Genomic DNA, 16,568 nt, shown 5'->3' on the forward strand with positions numbered 1-16,568 from the left:
CACTGATGTTTCATGGAGCACACTACCCATGTATCGTTTTCATCAAGTTTTGGATTGAAGCCCACGTGAGGAGCGCGTGCAACAGAGTCCAGGACGTTTTGAATAACTTGCCCCATAAGGCGTGCCGCGGCCAACGGTCATTTCCGATCCAAAAATGACCCAGTCGCCTTCCGACTCACTGCTTGATCATCATGCTCGTCCTCATCTTGTGCCCGAAATCCCAATTGAGATCGTAAGCGACGAAGAGATGGCTCTGCTCGAAGCCGCCTTGCTCTCCGCTGGCTCTCTAATCCCTTCCACAGTGAGAGCATTCCCTTCATTTCGATCCTCTCACTTCCCTTCCAATGTCAGGTCTATTCAGTCCATCACCCTCGTTTCCAAGAAGAGGTTTTCGGGTTGCTCCCAACCCGATATTGAGGATTCGGGTTTAGGGTTCAACACCACCCAGAAGAAGACCCGGTTGGCTGAGTCGTTTTTGCACCGCTTCAGGAGGAAGAAGGGCTTGTGCGTCACCGATTTTACTTCCGCGGTATGGAAAATTCTTGGCTTTGGGACTCTCTGTTTAGTCTTTTGGGAAATTGGGTTTGGGTTTGCGCTCGTCAATTTTGAAACTTTGTGTTTGATTGTGAATCTTGGTGGGATTTAATGAACTGGGTTTTGGATGAATTCTTGGCTTGGAGACTGTTTGTTCAATCTTTTGGTAATTGGGTTTTGGTTTGTTTTGGTCAGTTTTGAAGCTTTGTGTTTGATTGTGAATCCTGTGGGATTGGTTTGGATGGCTTTGGTGAACTTTTGAGATTTATTGAGGTTTCAAGTGTATATTCTAGTGAATGTTATGGGTAAGATTGTAAATATCTGTGTTGAAAGAGATTAATGTTTCATGCATCCAAGTCTTTTTCCCATTTAACTGAAGGAACCTAAAGAGAAATTACTAAGATCTGTTCTCATATGTTTACAATAGGAATGGTGTGAAAAACAGACGGAGTTTGAGCTCCTCGGCGGCAAGAAAAAAATTAATAAGGCTATGAAAGCTGGTAGTAAGCGCCATGCAAAACTCGAAGAAGAGGTACGCATCAGAAATCCCATTTTACTATTTTGTAGTCTTCAGGTTTTTCCCAGGATGAAGCAATGAATTTTCTGACTGTCAGCATTTTAAATGGTATCGAGTAAGGTTTGGTGATTTGATGAAGTTGAATACGGCATATTGAAATAATAGTCAGCTTTTGGTAGATGAATTAAATTTTCATTTTACAAAGTAACAAGCCCTTCATCTTCCATACTTTTTTGGCAGTTGCACTGGAATTTATTTGTGTTTGCCTTTTAGAACAAAGCCTCCTCTTTCATACCTCCATGCTTCTGTGCACACGTCAAGCAGTGATCAAATGCTTTCTTAGATTCCTATACTAATCACAATCTGGTTATATATCTCTGCAGGTTCTAACAAGAGTTAAAGTTGATATCAAATCAGACGAAGATAAATTTGCTCTGAAGCTTTTGAATTGTATTACCGGCATAAATCAATTACAATTTGAAGGATTGACTCGAGAGCTGCCTCTGTAAGTTCAATCATCTCTTGTCTCTTGATTCAATCTTTGACTCCTGATCCATTATTTATGCAGCATTCAATCTCCAAAATGGATAGTTGATATTATAAAGTTTTTGGCTATGTGAGAAAAAGAAATGTCTTTGTTGAGAGATTCTTGTTAAAATGAGTTAGATAGAGGGGGTTTCTTTAGCATTTTAGTCTATCAATATTCATATCATTGGGTCATCAATCCTGATGGCTCAATCTTGTTATGGGATATCGTACTTCTCATCTGTAAGGAATGATGTCTGGCCCAAACTTACAGCTAGAATCCTTGCTTATCAGTTTCATTATAGCTTGGGTCTAACTTGAATTCCTGGATTTGATACAATGACTATACGAAGTACCAACTAAACTTTTTACATTTTTCATTTCCAACAGTCATACCATTATAACTTGCTAAATGGTGAGAAACTGCTATATATGACTTGGCACTTTTAGAGTTCTACTCCAGCAGTTCCAACTATTTTAAGTAAAAATTGAAATTTTATTGTATTTTCAAATTAACTTGAAATGAAACAAGTCAGAATAAAAGAAAATACAAGGCATAAAATCTCTAACTTTAAGTTAATTCCTCTCTTCTTCCTAGCTAAACATAGGTACCAGATTTGGCTAAAGTGAAATTTAACTTTACTTTACTCTGTTTGGAGCTGTAAATTGCTTCAAAACCAGCCAAATTTTAATTTGGCTAGTCTGGTGGAGATGCTCAATGTGATTAAAAAACTCTTGATATACACGATTGATTGTTGATGGTGATCAGTATTGGAAATGAAATATGATAGAGAAAGCTTTAGTAAAAATGGATTCCTGTACTTTTGATAAGTTGAGAGGATTAGTTCTTAGAAAACAACTCATGATGCTTCTCTGACATTGATGCACTTATATATTCTTATATTGGATTGGAATGCATTTTATATTCTCCACTTTTCTCTTTGATAGAATTATAACATTGATCCTCTAAAGTCTTAACCTTCTTTCCTTCAGTGATTGCTTATCTTTCTTATGACACCAGCATAGGTTTTGTAGAAGGTGTATGGATGGTGGGAGTGATTGATGAGGTTCAAATGCCTGCAACAGAAACTCAGAGAAATCCATTATTAGTTGACACAAAGACTCGTGTGAAAGATACACTTCCTGCTGAACCACAACGAAGGAATGGAAGGTATGCACTTCTATTATCTTATGTTTCATTGCCATTGATGAGAAAAGGCCCGAAAATATAGTCATGATGTGCGCAACCATTTTGGCAGGCTTCAATTGATGTGCTACAAGTATATGTGGGACAATTTAGTTTCTTCTGAATTCCCCTCCGACCAATTCTTTGATTATTTTTCCTTAAATCCTGATTGTGACTTATCTGAAGAAATCAGGGAGGTCACAGCTAAATCAGGGTGTCCAGCAAAGGTAAAGATACTTTCCACTTGAAATATAAACATCTAGTCTGATAAATCTGGTTTTGTTGAGGCATAATGTTTCTGTTGTTACGATGTTTTTAAAGTAAGTCACTGCCTGCCCTCTGTCTAAGTCATTCAAAGAGCAGAACATCTTATTAAGTACATTGGATTTTTATTGATGATTTGTCCAGCATGCAAATGACATGAGTTGGTGCATACATAATATAATGATAACATAGAGTTCTCCGATTACTGCTTCAATTCATATTTCCGTATCTCTTGGTTTTGCAGACCCTTGATGACGTAGTGAGATACTATAGAAATACCTGGAGCATGCTACCCCCTGCTCATGACCAACTTTTATTGAGGTGACTATATAGAATTTATGTTTTATGATGGAGACTTCTTCTTCTTTATTTACTCATATTTTGGGGCATATACAATAACTGAAGTTCCCATTTCATGTAGATCTTTTATGGAGGAGTTAAGTTAGGTACAAGAATTGAGAAATATAGCTAAACTTAAGGAATTGCACAATTATGGATTAAAATCTACTATACATAATGCTGAGAGGCTGCAGGCCAATCTTGGGTCCCTGTTATGAACAATCTGCTGAACCTCAATTGAAATTAGCATAGCTTTACTGAGTCTTTGTTGATGTGGAATGGCTTGTTCACAATCTCTTTTGCTAGACACTGATATGACTGTTTTTGAGTCAGATACGAGTTACAAAAAGACCATTCACTAATCGGCGAAGATAAATTTGCATATGACTCTGATTGGGTTGAGAAGCAAATTCAGTTTTCTCTCGAGTTCTGGTTAGGAGAGCGAGAAGCCAGTTACACTCCTGAGGAAGAGCGATGGAAATGCAACTTCTGTCAATTTGCTTCCACATGTCCTGCTAAAAGTGTAACCTGCAGCAACCTGCCGACTTAGAGAAAGGCGCTAGCATTTGTGCTGTTTCAAATCAGTGTCCTTAATAGCGGGTACAAAGAAGCATTGTGTTTTGGAGTTGCTTCTTCGGGGTAATTGTCGTCTTAGAGGTTATGTGCCATGGTTGTGTCATTCTTGTTGTATTGTAAGCCTTATTTGATTCATTGTTGTAAAATTCAATTGCTTTATTGAAGCAATGTGCAATGCAAATCCTTTTCTCAAGTTGAGATTGTCAGCTTAATTTATCATCAGACCGTTCACATGAAAGAAATGCCATTTTTATTTATAATACCCAGCAGATTCTATTCATTCATTTCGAAGTTACACTTGCATCCCTTTTAATTTAATCCAGTTCCAGAAGGATACCACAACATTCAAAATACAGCTCCAGAACTAAATTTCCATCAAGAAGGCCAGACCCCTTGGTAGAACCAAACTCGAGTCAGAACAAATGTATGTGCCAAAAAACTTCAAATCTATACGGATTCAAATCAGACTCGGTTCCTAAATCTGACACAAGAAGCACCACGAAGTAGCTCATGCGAGTGTAGCTATCCTCATTCAACTGGGAATCCTCACAACACCAGTATCTAAATGCACTACATCAAAAAGTAAAACTAAACTAGACTGAGGCTGGCCATTATCAAGCGTTGTTGTTGTTGTTGTTGTTTGTTTTCTGTTTTGGTTACGTTTGTTTAGTGCTTATAAGTTGATCCGTTGGTGGTCATGTTGTCGTATGACATATTACAGAAATGATCATAGTGATGAAGAGGTTGAAATGAATCTTATCACTTGTATTCACTAATCGAGAGGGGGGATAAATAATGCATATTTGGTTCATCTGCCGGTCTGCCGACACTGTTTTCAACCATTTTGTTCCTCTTTTGTTCATTTGGTAATTATTTTTGGTTCCTGAAGGTGAATTAGCTAGAGAAGTTGAACCTCCAATGTTTGTATCTTAAAATTATGAAGGTATACTAAGTTGAAGGATATCAAGTGTAGTTATGCTCACCTTAGAGACAATTTTTTAGAGACTGCAAAAGACAAATGAGATCTTAGCCACACGTATTAAATTTAAAAATTGAAATTATAACAACTTAAAACTTTGCATTTATTTTTTATAGATTCACTTATTTCTTACCATCATTTAAAAACTGTCATGTAGCTGAGCACACCTCATTCTAACTAAATCATCTACCACCCGAAGCTCACATTATGAAGCAACAAATGCAACACATTATTTAATGAATGCTTATGATTCTTGAATGATTAAATCATACATGTGTCAGCTATCACGTAAGACGAGTTTTAATTGGTACACTAAAATGTGGTCTAAAACTACTTAAATTGATATAAAAGTACCATTGAGTACGAAATCAATAAACCATTTGAGGAGAGCTGCCAATAATTGTACACTCGTAACTTTTCATTAATTTTCCTTTAAAAAAAAAAAAATCTTGATTCAATTGAATCCCACGTGAAGAGCACGTACCGCGCACCCTAACAAGTTAGACAGGAGTCGGGACGTTTTGAATAACTTGCCCCATAAGCGAACGTCCCGGTGCCAACGGTCATCTCTAACCCAAAATGACGGAGTCGCCTTCCGACTCACGACTCTTGGATCATCATCATCCTCATCTTGTGCCCCAAATCCCAATTGAGATTGTGAGCGACGAAGAGATGGCCTTGCTCTTCGCTCGCTCTCTAATCCCTTCCACAGTGAGAGCATTCCCTTCCAGCGTCAGGTCTCTTCAGTACTCCATCACCCTCCTTTCCAAGAGGAGCCTTTGGGGTTGCTCCCAACCCGGTATAGAGGATTCGGGCTGGTTCAACACTACTACCCAGAAGAAGAAGGCTGAATCGCTTTTGCACCGCTTCAGGAACAAGAAGGGCTTGTCCGCCTCCGATTTTGCTGAATCGGTATGGGAATTTCTAGGCTTTGGGACTCTTCGTTTAGTCTTTTGGGGAACTGGGTTTGATTGTGAGTCTTGGTGGGATTTAATGAACTGTTTTTTGGATGAATTCTTGGCTTGGGGGACTGTTTCATGCATATCCAAGTCTTTTTACATTTAATTGAAGCAACTGAAAGAGATTCACTAAGATCTTTCTCATATGTTCACTATAGGAATGGTGTGAACAACAAATGCGGTACATTCTCCTGAATGGCAACAGAGTAATCAGTAAGGCTATGAAAACTGGTAGGGAGCGCCATGCAAAACTTGAAGAAGAGGTACGCATCAGAACCCCGATTTTACTATATATGTTGTAGTCTTCGAGACAAGCTAGTGTACTGGTGGGTATGAGATACCCTCATTTACAACTATTTGAACAAAAATTTACAAGTATTTGAACAAAAATTACAACATTGAGAACAAAAGTTACCATATTCATTTACACTATTTACATATAGTTAAACAAAAATTACAACATTGACAACGAATTTGTTCAAAAACTTGTAAAAATGTCGTAAGAGGTGTAATTACTATTATAATTAGAACTAAGATTACAACATTGACAACGAATTTGTTCAAAAACTTGTAAAATGTCGTAAGATGTGTAATTACCATTATTAGAACTAAGATTACACAAAATAGGACTCAAATTACAACTTTGACAACAAAATTTGTTCTCACTTTCGTAAATGTGGGTATGAGATACCCACCACTACACTAGAATTTCCCGTAGTCTTCCGGTTTTTCCCTGCATGAAGCAATGAATTTTGTGACTGTCAGCATTTTAATTGGTATGAGTAAGATTCAGTGGTTTAATAAAGTTGATATGGCATATTGAATAATAGTCGGCTTTTGGTAGATGAACTGAATTTTTATTGTACTAAGGAATAAGCCCCTCATCTTCCATACTTTTTGGTAGTTACCTTTTAGAACAAAGCCCTCCTCTTTCATACCTCCAAGCTTCTGTGCACATGCCAAGCAGTGAATCAATTGCTTTCTTAGATTCCTATACTAATCACAATCTGGTTATATTTCTCTGCAGTTTGTAACAAAATCTAAAGTTGTTGTCAATTCAGACGAAGATAAATGGGCCCTGAGGTTTTTGAAGTTTATTACAGGCATAAATCAATTATATACTGAAGGATTGACTCGAGAGCTGCCTCTGTAAGTTAAATCATTGGTTGTCTCTTGATTAAATTTTTGACTCCTGATTCATTATTCATGCAGCATATAATCTCCAAAATGGATAGCTGATATTATAGTTTTTGGCTATGTGAGAAAAACAATGTCTAGGTTGAGAGATTTTTTGTTAAAATGAGTTAGATAGAGGCAGTTTCCTTAGAATTTTACTCTATCAATATTGATATTATTGGGTCATCAATCCGGATGGCTCATTCTTGTTATGGGATACCTTACTTCTAATCTGTAAGGAATGACATATGGGCCAAACTTACAGCTCTAATCCATGCTTATCATTTTCACTATAGCTTGGATCTAAGTTGGATTTTTAATAAAATTATCCGTACCAACTAAAGTTTCTACATCTTATCATGTCTAATGATAGCCATTTTTAACTAGCTAAATGGTGAGAAACTGTCATATGACTAGGCACTTTTAAGTTCTACTCCATCAGCTCTAGCTATTTTAAGTAAAAATTGAATTTCTATTGTATTTTCAAACTAATTTAAAATCAAACAAGTCAGATTAAAAGAAAAGACAGTGTAGAAGAGTTTCAACTTTAAGTTAAATTCTCTCTCATTCCTAGCTAAATATAGGTATCAGATTTGACTAAAGTTAAATTTAACCTTACTTCACTTTGTTGGAGTTGTAAGCTAGTAAACTTTGGCTAGTCTGTTGGAGATGCTCAATGTGATTAAAAAACTCTGATACACAGAATTGATTGTTGATGGTGATCAGTATTGGAAATGATACACGATGAGGAAGCTTTAGTAGAAATGGATTCCCATACTTTTGATAAGTTGAGAGGATTGGTTCTTAGAAAACGATTCATGATGCTTCTCTTGAACTGATGCACTTATATGTTCTTATATTGGAATGCATTTTATTTTGTCTACATCCTTTTCTCATTGATGGAATTAGAACATTGATCCTCTCAAGTCTTAACCTTCTTTCCTTAAGTGATTGCCTATCTTTCTTATGATATCAGCGTAGGTTTTGCAGAAGGTATATGGATGGTGGGAGTGATTGATGAGGTTCAAATGCCTGCCACAGAAACCCAGAGAAATCCATTATTAGTTGACACAAAGACTCGTGTGAAAGATAAACTTCCTTCCGAACCACAACGAAGGAAGGGAAGGTATGCACTTCTATTGGCTTATGTTTCATTGCCATTGATGAGAGAAGGCCCGAAAATATAGTCATGATGTGCACATCCATTTTGGCAGGTTACAATTGATGTTCTACAAGTATTTGTGGGATAATCTAGAAGCATCTGGATTCCCCGCCGACCAATTCTTTGATCATTTTTCCTTAAATCCTGATTGTGACTTATCTGAAGAAATCAGGGAGGTCGTCCGAGCTAAATCAGGGTATCCAGCAAAGGTAAAGATACTTTCCACTTGAAATATTAAACAACTAGTCTGATAAATCTGGTTTTGTTGGTGCATAATGTTCCTGTTATTATCATTTTTTTAAAGCAAGTCACTGCCTGTCCTCTTTTTTTTTTTTTTTTTGAAATGGAAGTTGAATTCATTAAATCAACAGCCAAATGCTAGAGTTTACCAAAACTTACATAAGCCGAACTCGGCAGAAAAGACCGAACAAACTATCTAAGCTAAAGTAGATCATTAAAATCTCTGGGACGCTCACTTTTAAGCAAGTCTATCTAAGAATATAAGAACCTCGCCTTCTACGGAAAGGAAATCATTCAACTAGCCCTCCCTTGCCAATCACGCAATTATGGTACAAGCAAGAAACTAGAAACGTCATAGAAGACTCATAGAAGTCCATGCACTCTCACATAAGCTTCACCCCAATTTGGAGTGTTTTCCCACAGACTGCTTCCTGTTGGGAGACTCTTGTGATGCGGATGGCCTTCCTCATGCTTTGAGGTCATAGCCTTGTCACTAGAAGATGACTTATTCGTACTACCTGTAGGTCTTCCTCTCTTCTTCTTCATGCTACCAGAACTGGACTCTACCTACAAGACCGGATCCAAGCCACGCTTTTCAGAATCCAAAATGAGGTTTCTCTTACCCACAGCCAAACTCAGTTTCAGCTTCTTAGGGGATATGGTCAAGCCATCTTCACGTCCACGACGTTTACCAATGAGGCGCTCTGGAGTTCCGGCGGTTTTCTGGAGGTCACGCACCATCACCTATCTCTTTGCTTCAGAAACAAGGCACTCAAAGAGGGCTCGCCGCCTGGACCTGGCATTGGAGTCCGAAACAGCAAAGATGGGCACGGGGTAGAAACCCTAGCCCTCATACCAGTGATAGCCCCACCAATGCTTGCAGTGCCAGAAGATGATGCCCCTACACTCCCCTGCATTGGCATGCCACCCCCATTTTCCTCCGAAGCCCAACCCTGGGATCCCAACACAGTCCGCTCAGCAGCATCATCGTCCTCATCCAAATCAGGCCTCGAGCATGGCAGTCCAACGTGCGTTACAAGGCCACAAGTGGAACATCGCCCAAACAACTTGTCATACCGGAACTTGCACCGAAACTCAACTTCGTCCTCCACTAGATACCATAGCTTAAACGGCAATGGCTTATTTAATGGGATCTCAACCCTAATCCGAAGTTTCCCGGCCTTCTTGGCATTCTTGTCGATCTCCTGAAAATCCCCCAATGTGTAGCCAATCATAGTCATAACTCTTTCCGACCGGAACGCCGGCGGGATCTCCTGGAGGGTGATCTAGTAAGACACCATGGTAAGGGGGACCTTTGCAACCGACATGATGCCATCATACCAAGCCAACACCACTAGAGCATGATTATAGCCCCATGACGCACCGCGCCAGACCCGAACACGATCTGTAGGGTCCGACAAGGTGAAGAGCACCCTTTGCTCCTCCGCTTCCTCCACTTGCAACATCCATGAATCCTCCAGGCGTTGCGAAACATCCCCATGAATGACTTGATCTTATAGTCACGGGCTATGAGAAGTTTGCCCACCAAGAACACGTTTGATTGTCGCAAACCTTGGCCCTGTGTTGGGCGCAAATCAATCTGCCTCTTACCTTCAGCAATAGCAAGAGAGGTGGCTAATCTAGCAGCCATGGCATCAACAGAGCTCATCTTGTTGACAAGGAGAAGCAAAGAAACTGAAAACTCTAACCCTAGGTTGAGAGAGTTGGCGACTTCTAACTAGGTTTTTTTTTTTTTTTTTCACTGCCTGTCCTCTGTCTTAGTCATTAGGCAACAAATTAAGTATATTTGACTTTTGGGGAATTTGATTCAACACCCAAATTCACACACATCTTTTAGATTAAACCAATCTATAAGATTGTTTTAATATACACCCAAACCTATTAATTAGGTTTATCTATAAAAATAAATAAATAAACCTATTAAATAGGATAAATATTAAAACTCATTGTTGTTAAGAATTACTAAAGTTGTCACCATCCCCAAACTTTCTGCAGATGCAAATCTAGAAACGGTTGCGCAAAGACATTGCCCAGAATTAATCAACTCTTGATTTCAGTAATTGAAATCAATACTTGGGTTGGAGGTTATGTAATCTCCATATTCAAAAGCCTAATCTAAATCAATACCTGGGTTGGAGGTTATGTAATCTCCACATTCAAAAGCTGGAATTATAGGTGCCTAAGTCATTCTCTTAATGATTTAGGTACAAATTGTGAACTCCCTGAATAATAAGTACCTAAATCATTTGTATATGTTAAAACCCACACGATGTTTAACACCTGAATGATACAAAATTATGCAATTTTACCAATAGTTCATTCTACCTAAGTTATTTCCTGATTGATAGGTACAAATTGTGATCTCCTAAATGATAGGTACCTAAATCATTTGCTTATGTTAAAACTCACATGATATTTAACACATGTACGTACGATAGGAAAAATTATACAGTTAGGCCTATGGTTCATCTAGAAATACCAAAATTAGCAAGTGAAAGTTAATGACGAGGGTGTTGGATTATTCTATTTCATTTCTGGTAAATGAGATGAAATGAATATTTTACCAAAAAGTCAACAACTATATTTGAGGAATATTTTACCTATTCAATCAGAAGGGTAGAATAGTCAAATTAAAAAAAAAACAAGAAAAAAATCATAATTATAGATTTAAAACCTATAAGGAAAGTTTAATTATGTGAATGGGTGTAGATTAAAAGAAAATATAGGAATGAGTTTTTTCTAATAGGAGCTTCATTGTTTGGATTTTTTTTCTAATTTTCTCTTGATTTTTATTGATGATTTGTCCAACCTGCAAATGACATGGAGTTTGGTGCATACATAAGATTATGATAACATAGAGTTTAATAGGAACTACTTTAATTCATGTTTCCATATTTGGTTTAATCTCTTGGTTTTGCAGACCCTTGATGACGTGGTGAAATACTATAGAAAATCCTGGATCCTGCTACCCCGTGCTCATGACCAACTTTTATTGAGGTGACTATATGGAATCTATGTTTTATGATGGAGATTTCTTCCTCATTATTTGCTCATATTTTGGGGCATATACAATTATTGAAGTTCCCATTTCATGTAGATCTTTTACAGAGAAGTTAAAATAGGTAGAAGAATTGAAACGATATGTTAAGAAATATAGCTAGATTAGTAAAATCTACTATGTATAATCTGCTGAATCTCAATCATAGAAATTAGCTCGGATGCATAGCTTTACTAATTCTTTGTTGATGTGGAATTACTTGTCACAATGGCTAGACACTGATATGATTGTTATTGAGTCAGATACGAGTTACAAAAGCATTATTCAGTAATCGGTGAAGATATATTTGCATACGACTCTGATGTGTTTAAGAAGCAACTTCAGGTTTGTCTCGAGTTCTGGCTAGGAAAGCGAGAAGCCAGTTACACACCTGAAGAAGAGCGATGGAAATGCTACAGCTGTGAATTTGCTTCCACATGTCCTGCAGCTCCTGCTAATTAAAAGTGTTACCTGTAGCAATCTGCCGACTTAGAGAAAGGACTCGCATTTGTGCTGTTTCAAACCAGTGTCCTTAATAGCGGGTACAAAGAAGCATCGAGGTTTAGAGTTGCTCCTTCGGGGTAATTGTTGTCCTAGAGGTTATGTGCCATGGTTGTGTCATTTAGTCATTGTGTTTGATTCCTTGTGGTACAATTAAATTGCTTTATTGAAGCAATCTGCAATGTAAATCCCCTTATCAAGTTACTCAAGTGATTGTCAGCTTAATTTATCATTAGACCGTTCACATTAAAGAATCGACATTTCTATTTATAATACCCAGCAGCTTCTATTCATTCATTTTTTTCATAGTTACACTTGCATCCCTTCCCAAGTTGCAAATATAAACACTAATTTCTTAACAGGCCTTCGAGTTTATCAAACAAATCCACGGTCCAGCCGTCAATTTGAGCCCAAAGACTAGTTAACTCAAGTCAGATTGTGGGTCAACAAAGTGACCCAAAGAAGTCGGTCTCCAGGCTTGGCATTAGGCCCAACGTCGCTGACATCAGCGTGAAGTATAGGAGAGAGACGCTAGATGGCCAGCGCGTCAAATTCAGTTTCTTGTCCCATAGTATGTTACGCGTGTTTCACACGCTTTTGTAGTGTAGTGCCAAATAACAAAATTCACTTTGGGCCACGTGCAATGTAGCCGTTGGTTGCTCTCGGAATTTGAAACCAACGGTCACTAAATCTGGACCGTTGGTTCAATTAATGAGGGGATCCGACGGTTTTTAATTAATCTGATGTATATATATGTATAACGGTAATATAAACGGTAAGAAAAATAAAATTAAAAAAATTTGTAAAAACTTCCCTATAAATACCTACAATTTATGTTACCTCTCACACCCAAAAAATTATCTTTCATGGTTTCATAGCCAATTTTTCTTCCTTCTCTTATAGCTTTCATCTTCTTAAATTTTTGATTTCGATATGGCCGTACAAGGTGAAGATCAAAGTGTAGCTAGTTCGAGATGGACATCGGAACAAGACGTTTAATTGTGCAAATCTTGAAAATTTGTTAGCCAAAATCCAGTTTCGGGCAAAGATCGAAAGAAACCCAATCTATGGGAGAACGTTCGGCAACACTATGCCGCAAATTGGAATGGACATGTCCGATCAAGTTCTGCTTTTTTAGGGAGGTGGAAAATTCTGAAGTTCAAACTCTTTGAGTGCCATTGTGGATTAAGCCAGGCTCGTAATTGGAACAAGAGCAGTTCGAATGCGGTTGATGAGGTATGAATTTGTTTTTATATAAATAAATTAATTTCTTCATACATTGTAATTAAATTATTAATTGATAAATAATTAGTTAATTATATTCTGTTTACATTTGTACTAATTGATTTTTATTCTTTTTTAAATAACACAGTTCAATAAAGCACAAAAATTATGGCATGATGGGATAAAGAAAACGGGGAAGTCAAAAAGGTTTGATTTTTAGAGTTTAGATTGCTACCAGGTAGTGATGGGCTTTGCATAATTAAGGGACAACCCTAGCCATACGGTCTCGACTGGAGGAATCCAACATTAGCAGGAGAAGGTCAACAGATGCACACACAACCATCTGTTGATGATACTCACATCAATATGGACAAAGATGCAGATGAGGTAACTGCTGATGTAACTCCAAATCCTTCGATGAGGCATCAAAGAAGGAAGGCTATGAAAGAAGCTATTCGAAGAAAAGGAAAGACCAAGGAGATTATAGCTATCAACCAAAAAGAACTGTCGGCCAAGGAAAAACGCGATGAGGAATTTGTTCAACATCTGCAAGACCAACAACAACAACTAGAGTATATACGCTTGCAAATGGATATGCAAAATGAGGCATTTAAAATTCAAGAGAGGGAAGACCGAATTATGGAGAGGGAAGAGCGAATTATGGAGATGGATACAAGTAAAATGACACCAACCAAAAAGAAATATTGGCAAAGAAAGCAAAAGAAGATAGCAGAGAGAGAAGATGATGATAGCGGTAGGTCAAACTTTCAAACACATTTTCTTGGATACCCACAACCACATTTCACCGGTGGTTACCATCCACAACCACCTTTTGCCGGTGCATTCACACAATCACCTTTAACCGGTAGACTCCAACAACCACATTTCACCGGTGGTTACTATCCACAGCCACATTTCATCGGTGCATTCCCACAGCCACCTTTAACCGGTGGATTCCCACCACCAACTTTAACCGGTGGTTACTATCCGCAACCACCTTTCCTTCCTCAACCCCACCTTTCACATTTCTCTACGGATGAATCCACCAACTTGAACCCAAATGATGACCATTCGAGCACAAATTGAATTTCTAATGACGATGATGATTAAGATAATTAGGGAGTTATGTATTTCAAATAATTCTATTGTTCTTATTCCTATGCCTGGCTTGGTAATTTTGTAATATAAGTGTCATGAAATAAATTTTTTATTTGAATAAGTCATACTATTTGGGTACATTGAAAGGAAGATGGTAGCAAACATTCAACTAAAAATTGAAAGCACACAAACTAAATGCAAGTTAGGCCTGACAATAGCCAATTATTCAAATTCTACTAAATCTAGATTTTCTTGTTGCCTTGAAATTCACAAAACTGCTCTATGAGCCCACAACAAGAAAAGTAGAAAACTGATTATTAACAACGCGTAATTTACGGCGTACATTCTTACATTAAATGCAGGCTCTGAAACTAAAGTTTTTAAGTAAAAAAACAAGGCGCAGTGTCTACTAGGGTATAAATTTTTATTACGACGCGGTCTTTGGGTAATCAAACCGCAGCAAAATTTGGTCAAAAAGTTAAATCTCCTTCTCAGTTCTTCCCTCACCCTTACCACCTCCTCTGCCTCCCGCCAAAATCAAGTCAATCTCCGTCTCCGAGGTCATACTTCCTCAGCTCTCCAGCCTCTTGATTGTCAAATCCGCCTCCGCCAGTGTGCCATCGGAGGCGGAGCTCCAGAAGTTCGGCGTCTCCGACGAACTCAGATACTTCGTCAAGGGACTCACTTCCGAGTTTTTGATTCGGATCTTCAAATGCGCACCGTTTCGATCCAATAGTTTGATTCTATATCTGCAACCGGAGAGCGTCTCTCTCGCCATCGACGAACCAGCTCACAAGCAATTTGAAAGTGCAGAGGTATGCTTCGATTTAGGTTTTCTGATCTTTCTGCTAAAGTTGATTCTGTATTCAGATTTTGCATCTTCAGACCTTGAAAGTTCCTTACTCATTTTCGATTAAATCGATTTCTGCTCTCTCTCTCTCTCTCAGAGTTTCATCTGCGCCTGAAGAGTTGAGATCTCATCATCGATGATTCAGCTCTCGCAGGATCGGAAACACCATACAAATTCAAAGGTACGCCTCTATCTTATTTTATCACAATCGGAATTTGCTTATTTGAAATTTCTGTGAGGCCAGTGATGTTGCTATTGCTATCCACGTTGGTTGCTTAGCTAGAGTCTGTCTGAATGATTGTTACTCTCCACTCTAGAATCGTTTTCTTTTGCAATATGAATTTTGAGATCGATGCACTATTTCTTCTCTTGAAATGTCTTTTTTTTTTTTTTTGTGTGTGGAAATGGGTGTTTATTGCACATCAGGTGTTCTATTAAATTCCTCTTAAGCTCTATTTGGGGTTTTAGAATGGAATTATCAATTGAAAGACCTGTGCTTAGCTGCTATTGGAATTATCAATTGCTATGCCTTAGCCATTCTATTGTAGTATACTCTTTAGTTGTTTGTTCTCTACTGGCTTTGCATCAGAAGCTAGGCATATAACGTTATATATTTAATATCTCTAACATATGCTTAACAACAAGGTACTCTGCACTTTGCTTCTCGCAGCTCAGTTCGGTCAGTAATTAGGGGTTTCAATTTGATTTTTTCGTTTTGAATTTGATCCCAACATTCGTTCAATTCAATTTATAAGGGACGCTTTCATGATATCCGAGCTTAGTATCTGAAAGTTTGATTTGTCAAATTTGAATTTGTTCGGTTCTGGATTTTCATATGTATATGTTATTTGGTCAATTTGCATTTGTATATCAGTTTAATTTGATTCTTTTCTTTTAAATTTACATGTTACAGAGGTGTTAGGAAAGATTTGACGGAGTGGCGGGAGCGACATGCATGCCACTTCGGTTCCCACTACTAATAAGGTCGATTTCTGCTTCTCTTTCTGTTCAGTTTTGTTTGAATGCATCAAATAACTAGATATTCCATTTGATATGTTGCTAAGCTACTTAAGATTCTAGGTTCTGGAAAATAGTAAAAGAAGGTGAAATCCACTGTAAAATTGTTAGCCGGGTCTTAATACCACAACAGATTCATTGCCCTGTTCATTCATTTCTTCCCACTTGCAAATGTGCTGAAAGTGCTTAAGTTGGATTCTTGGTTGCCTTGTGAATTTCAACGATTCCAATGTTCCTCAATGAAGTTGATTAGGTTGTGATGCTTTTAACATTATTGCAAATGTGAATTTCATTATAATAAAAATTTATTGATTGACAGGATTCAATATTGAGACCGTGGAATACAAGAACATCAGCTTCAGT

At 37.8% G+C, this 16,568-nt stretch overlaps 3 protein-coding genes across 3 annotated transcripts; all 3 read left to right on the forward strand.

Annotated features, from left to right (window-relative positions):
- Positions 1-147: 147 nt before the first annotated feature.
- LOC112166227 (exonuclease V, chloroplastic) lies at positions 148-4,153 on the forward strand. The gene is made up of 7 exons (XM_024303015.2): positions 148-529; positions 962-1,066; positions 1,435-1,556; positions 2,598-2,747; positions 2,836-2,989; positions 3,271-3,347; positions 3,699-4,153. The coding sequence occupies exons 1-7, from the start codon at positions 155-157 to the stop codon at positions 3,913-3,915; spliced, it is 1,200 nt and encodes a 399-aa protein (XP_024158783.1). The 5' UTR covers positions 148-154; the 3' UTR covers positions 3,916-4,153.
- Positions 4,154-5,499: 1,346 nt separating this feature from the next.
- Positions 5,500-12,128, forward strand: LOC112202434 (exonuclease V, chloroplastic). The gene is made up of 7 exons (XM_024343451.2): positions 5,500-5,832; positions 6,038-6,142; positions 6,907-7,028; positions 8,032-8,181; positions 8,270-8,426; positions 11,399-11,475; positions 11,779-12,128. Exons 1-7 carry the CDS (start codon positions 5,500-5,502, stop codon positions 11,975-11,977), a joined length of 1,143 nt encoding a protein of 380 aa, XP_024199219.1. The 3' UTR covers positions 11,978-12,128.
- A 741-nt stretch (positions 12,129-12,869) lies between these two features.
- Positions 12,870-14,499, forward strand: LOC112168477. The gene is made up of 2 exons (XM_040505364.1): positions 12,870-13,252; positions 13,389-14,499. The coding sequence occupies exon 2, from the start codon at positions 13,568-13,570 to the stop codon at positions 14,324-14,326; it is 759 nt and encodes a 252-aa protein (XP_040361298.1). The 5' UTR covers positions 12,870-13,252; positions 13,389-13,567; the 3' UTR covers positions 14,327-14,499.
- Positions 14,500-16,568: the final 2,069 nt, after the last annotated feature.

This window comes from Rosa chinensis, chromosome 5, assembly GCF_002994745.2.
Source record: "Rosa chinensis cultivar Old Blush chromosome 5, RchiOBHm-V2, whole genome shotgun sequence".
In the NCBI taxonomy this organism is placed as follows: Eukaryota; Viridiplantae; Streptophyta; class Magnoliopsida; order Rosales; family Rosaceae; genus Rosa; species Rosa chinensis.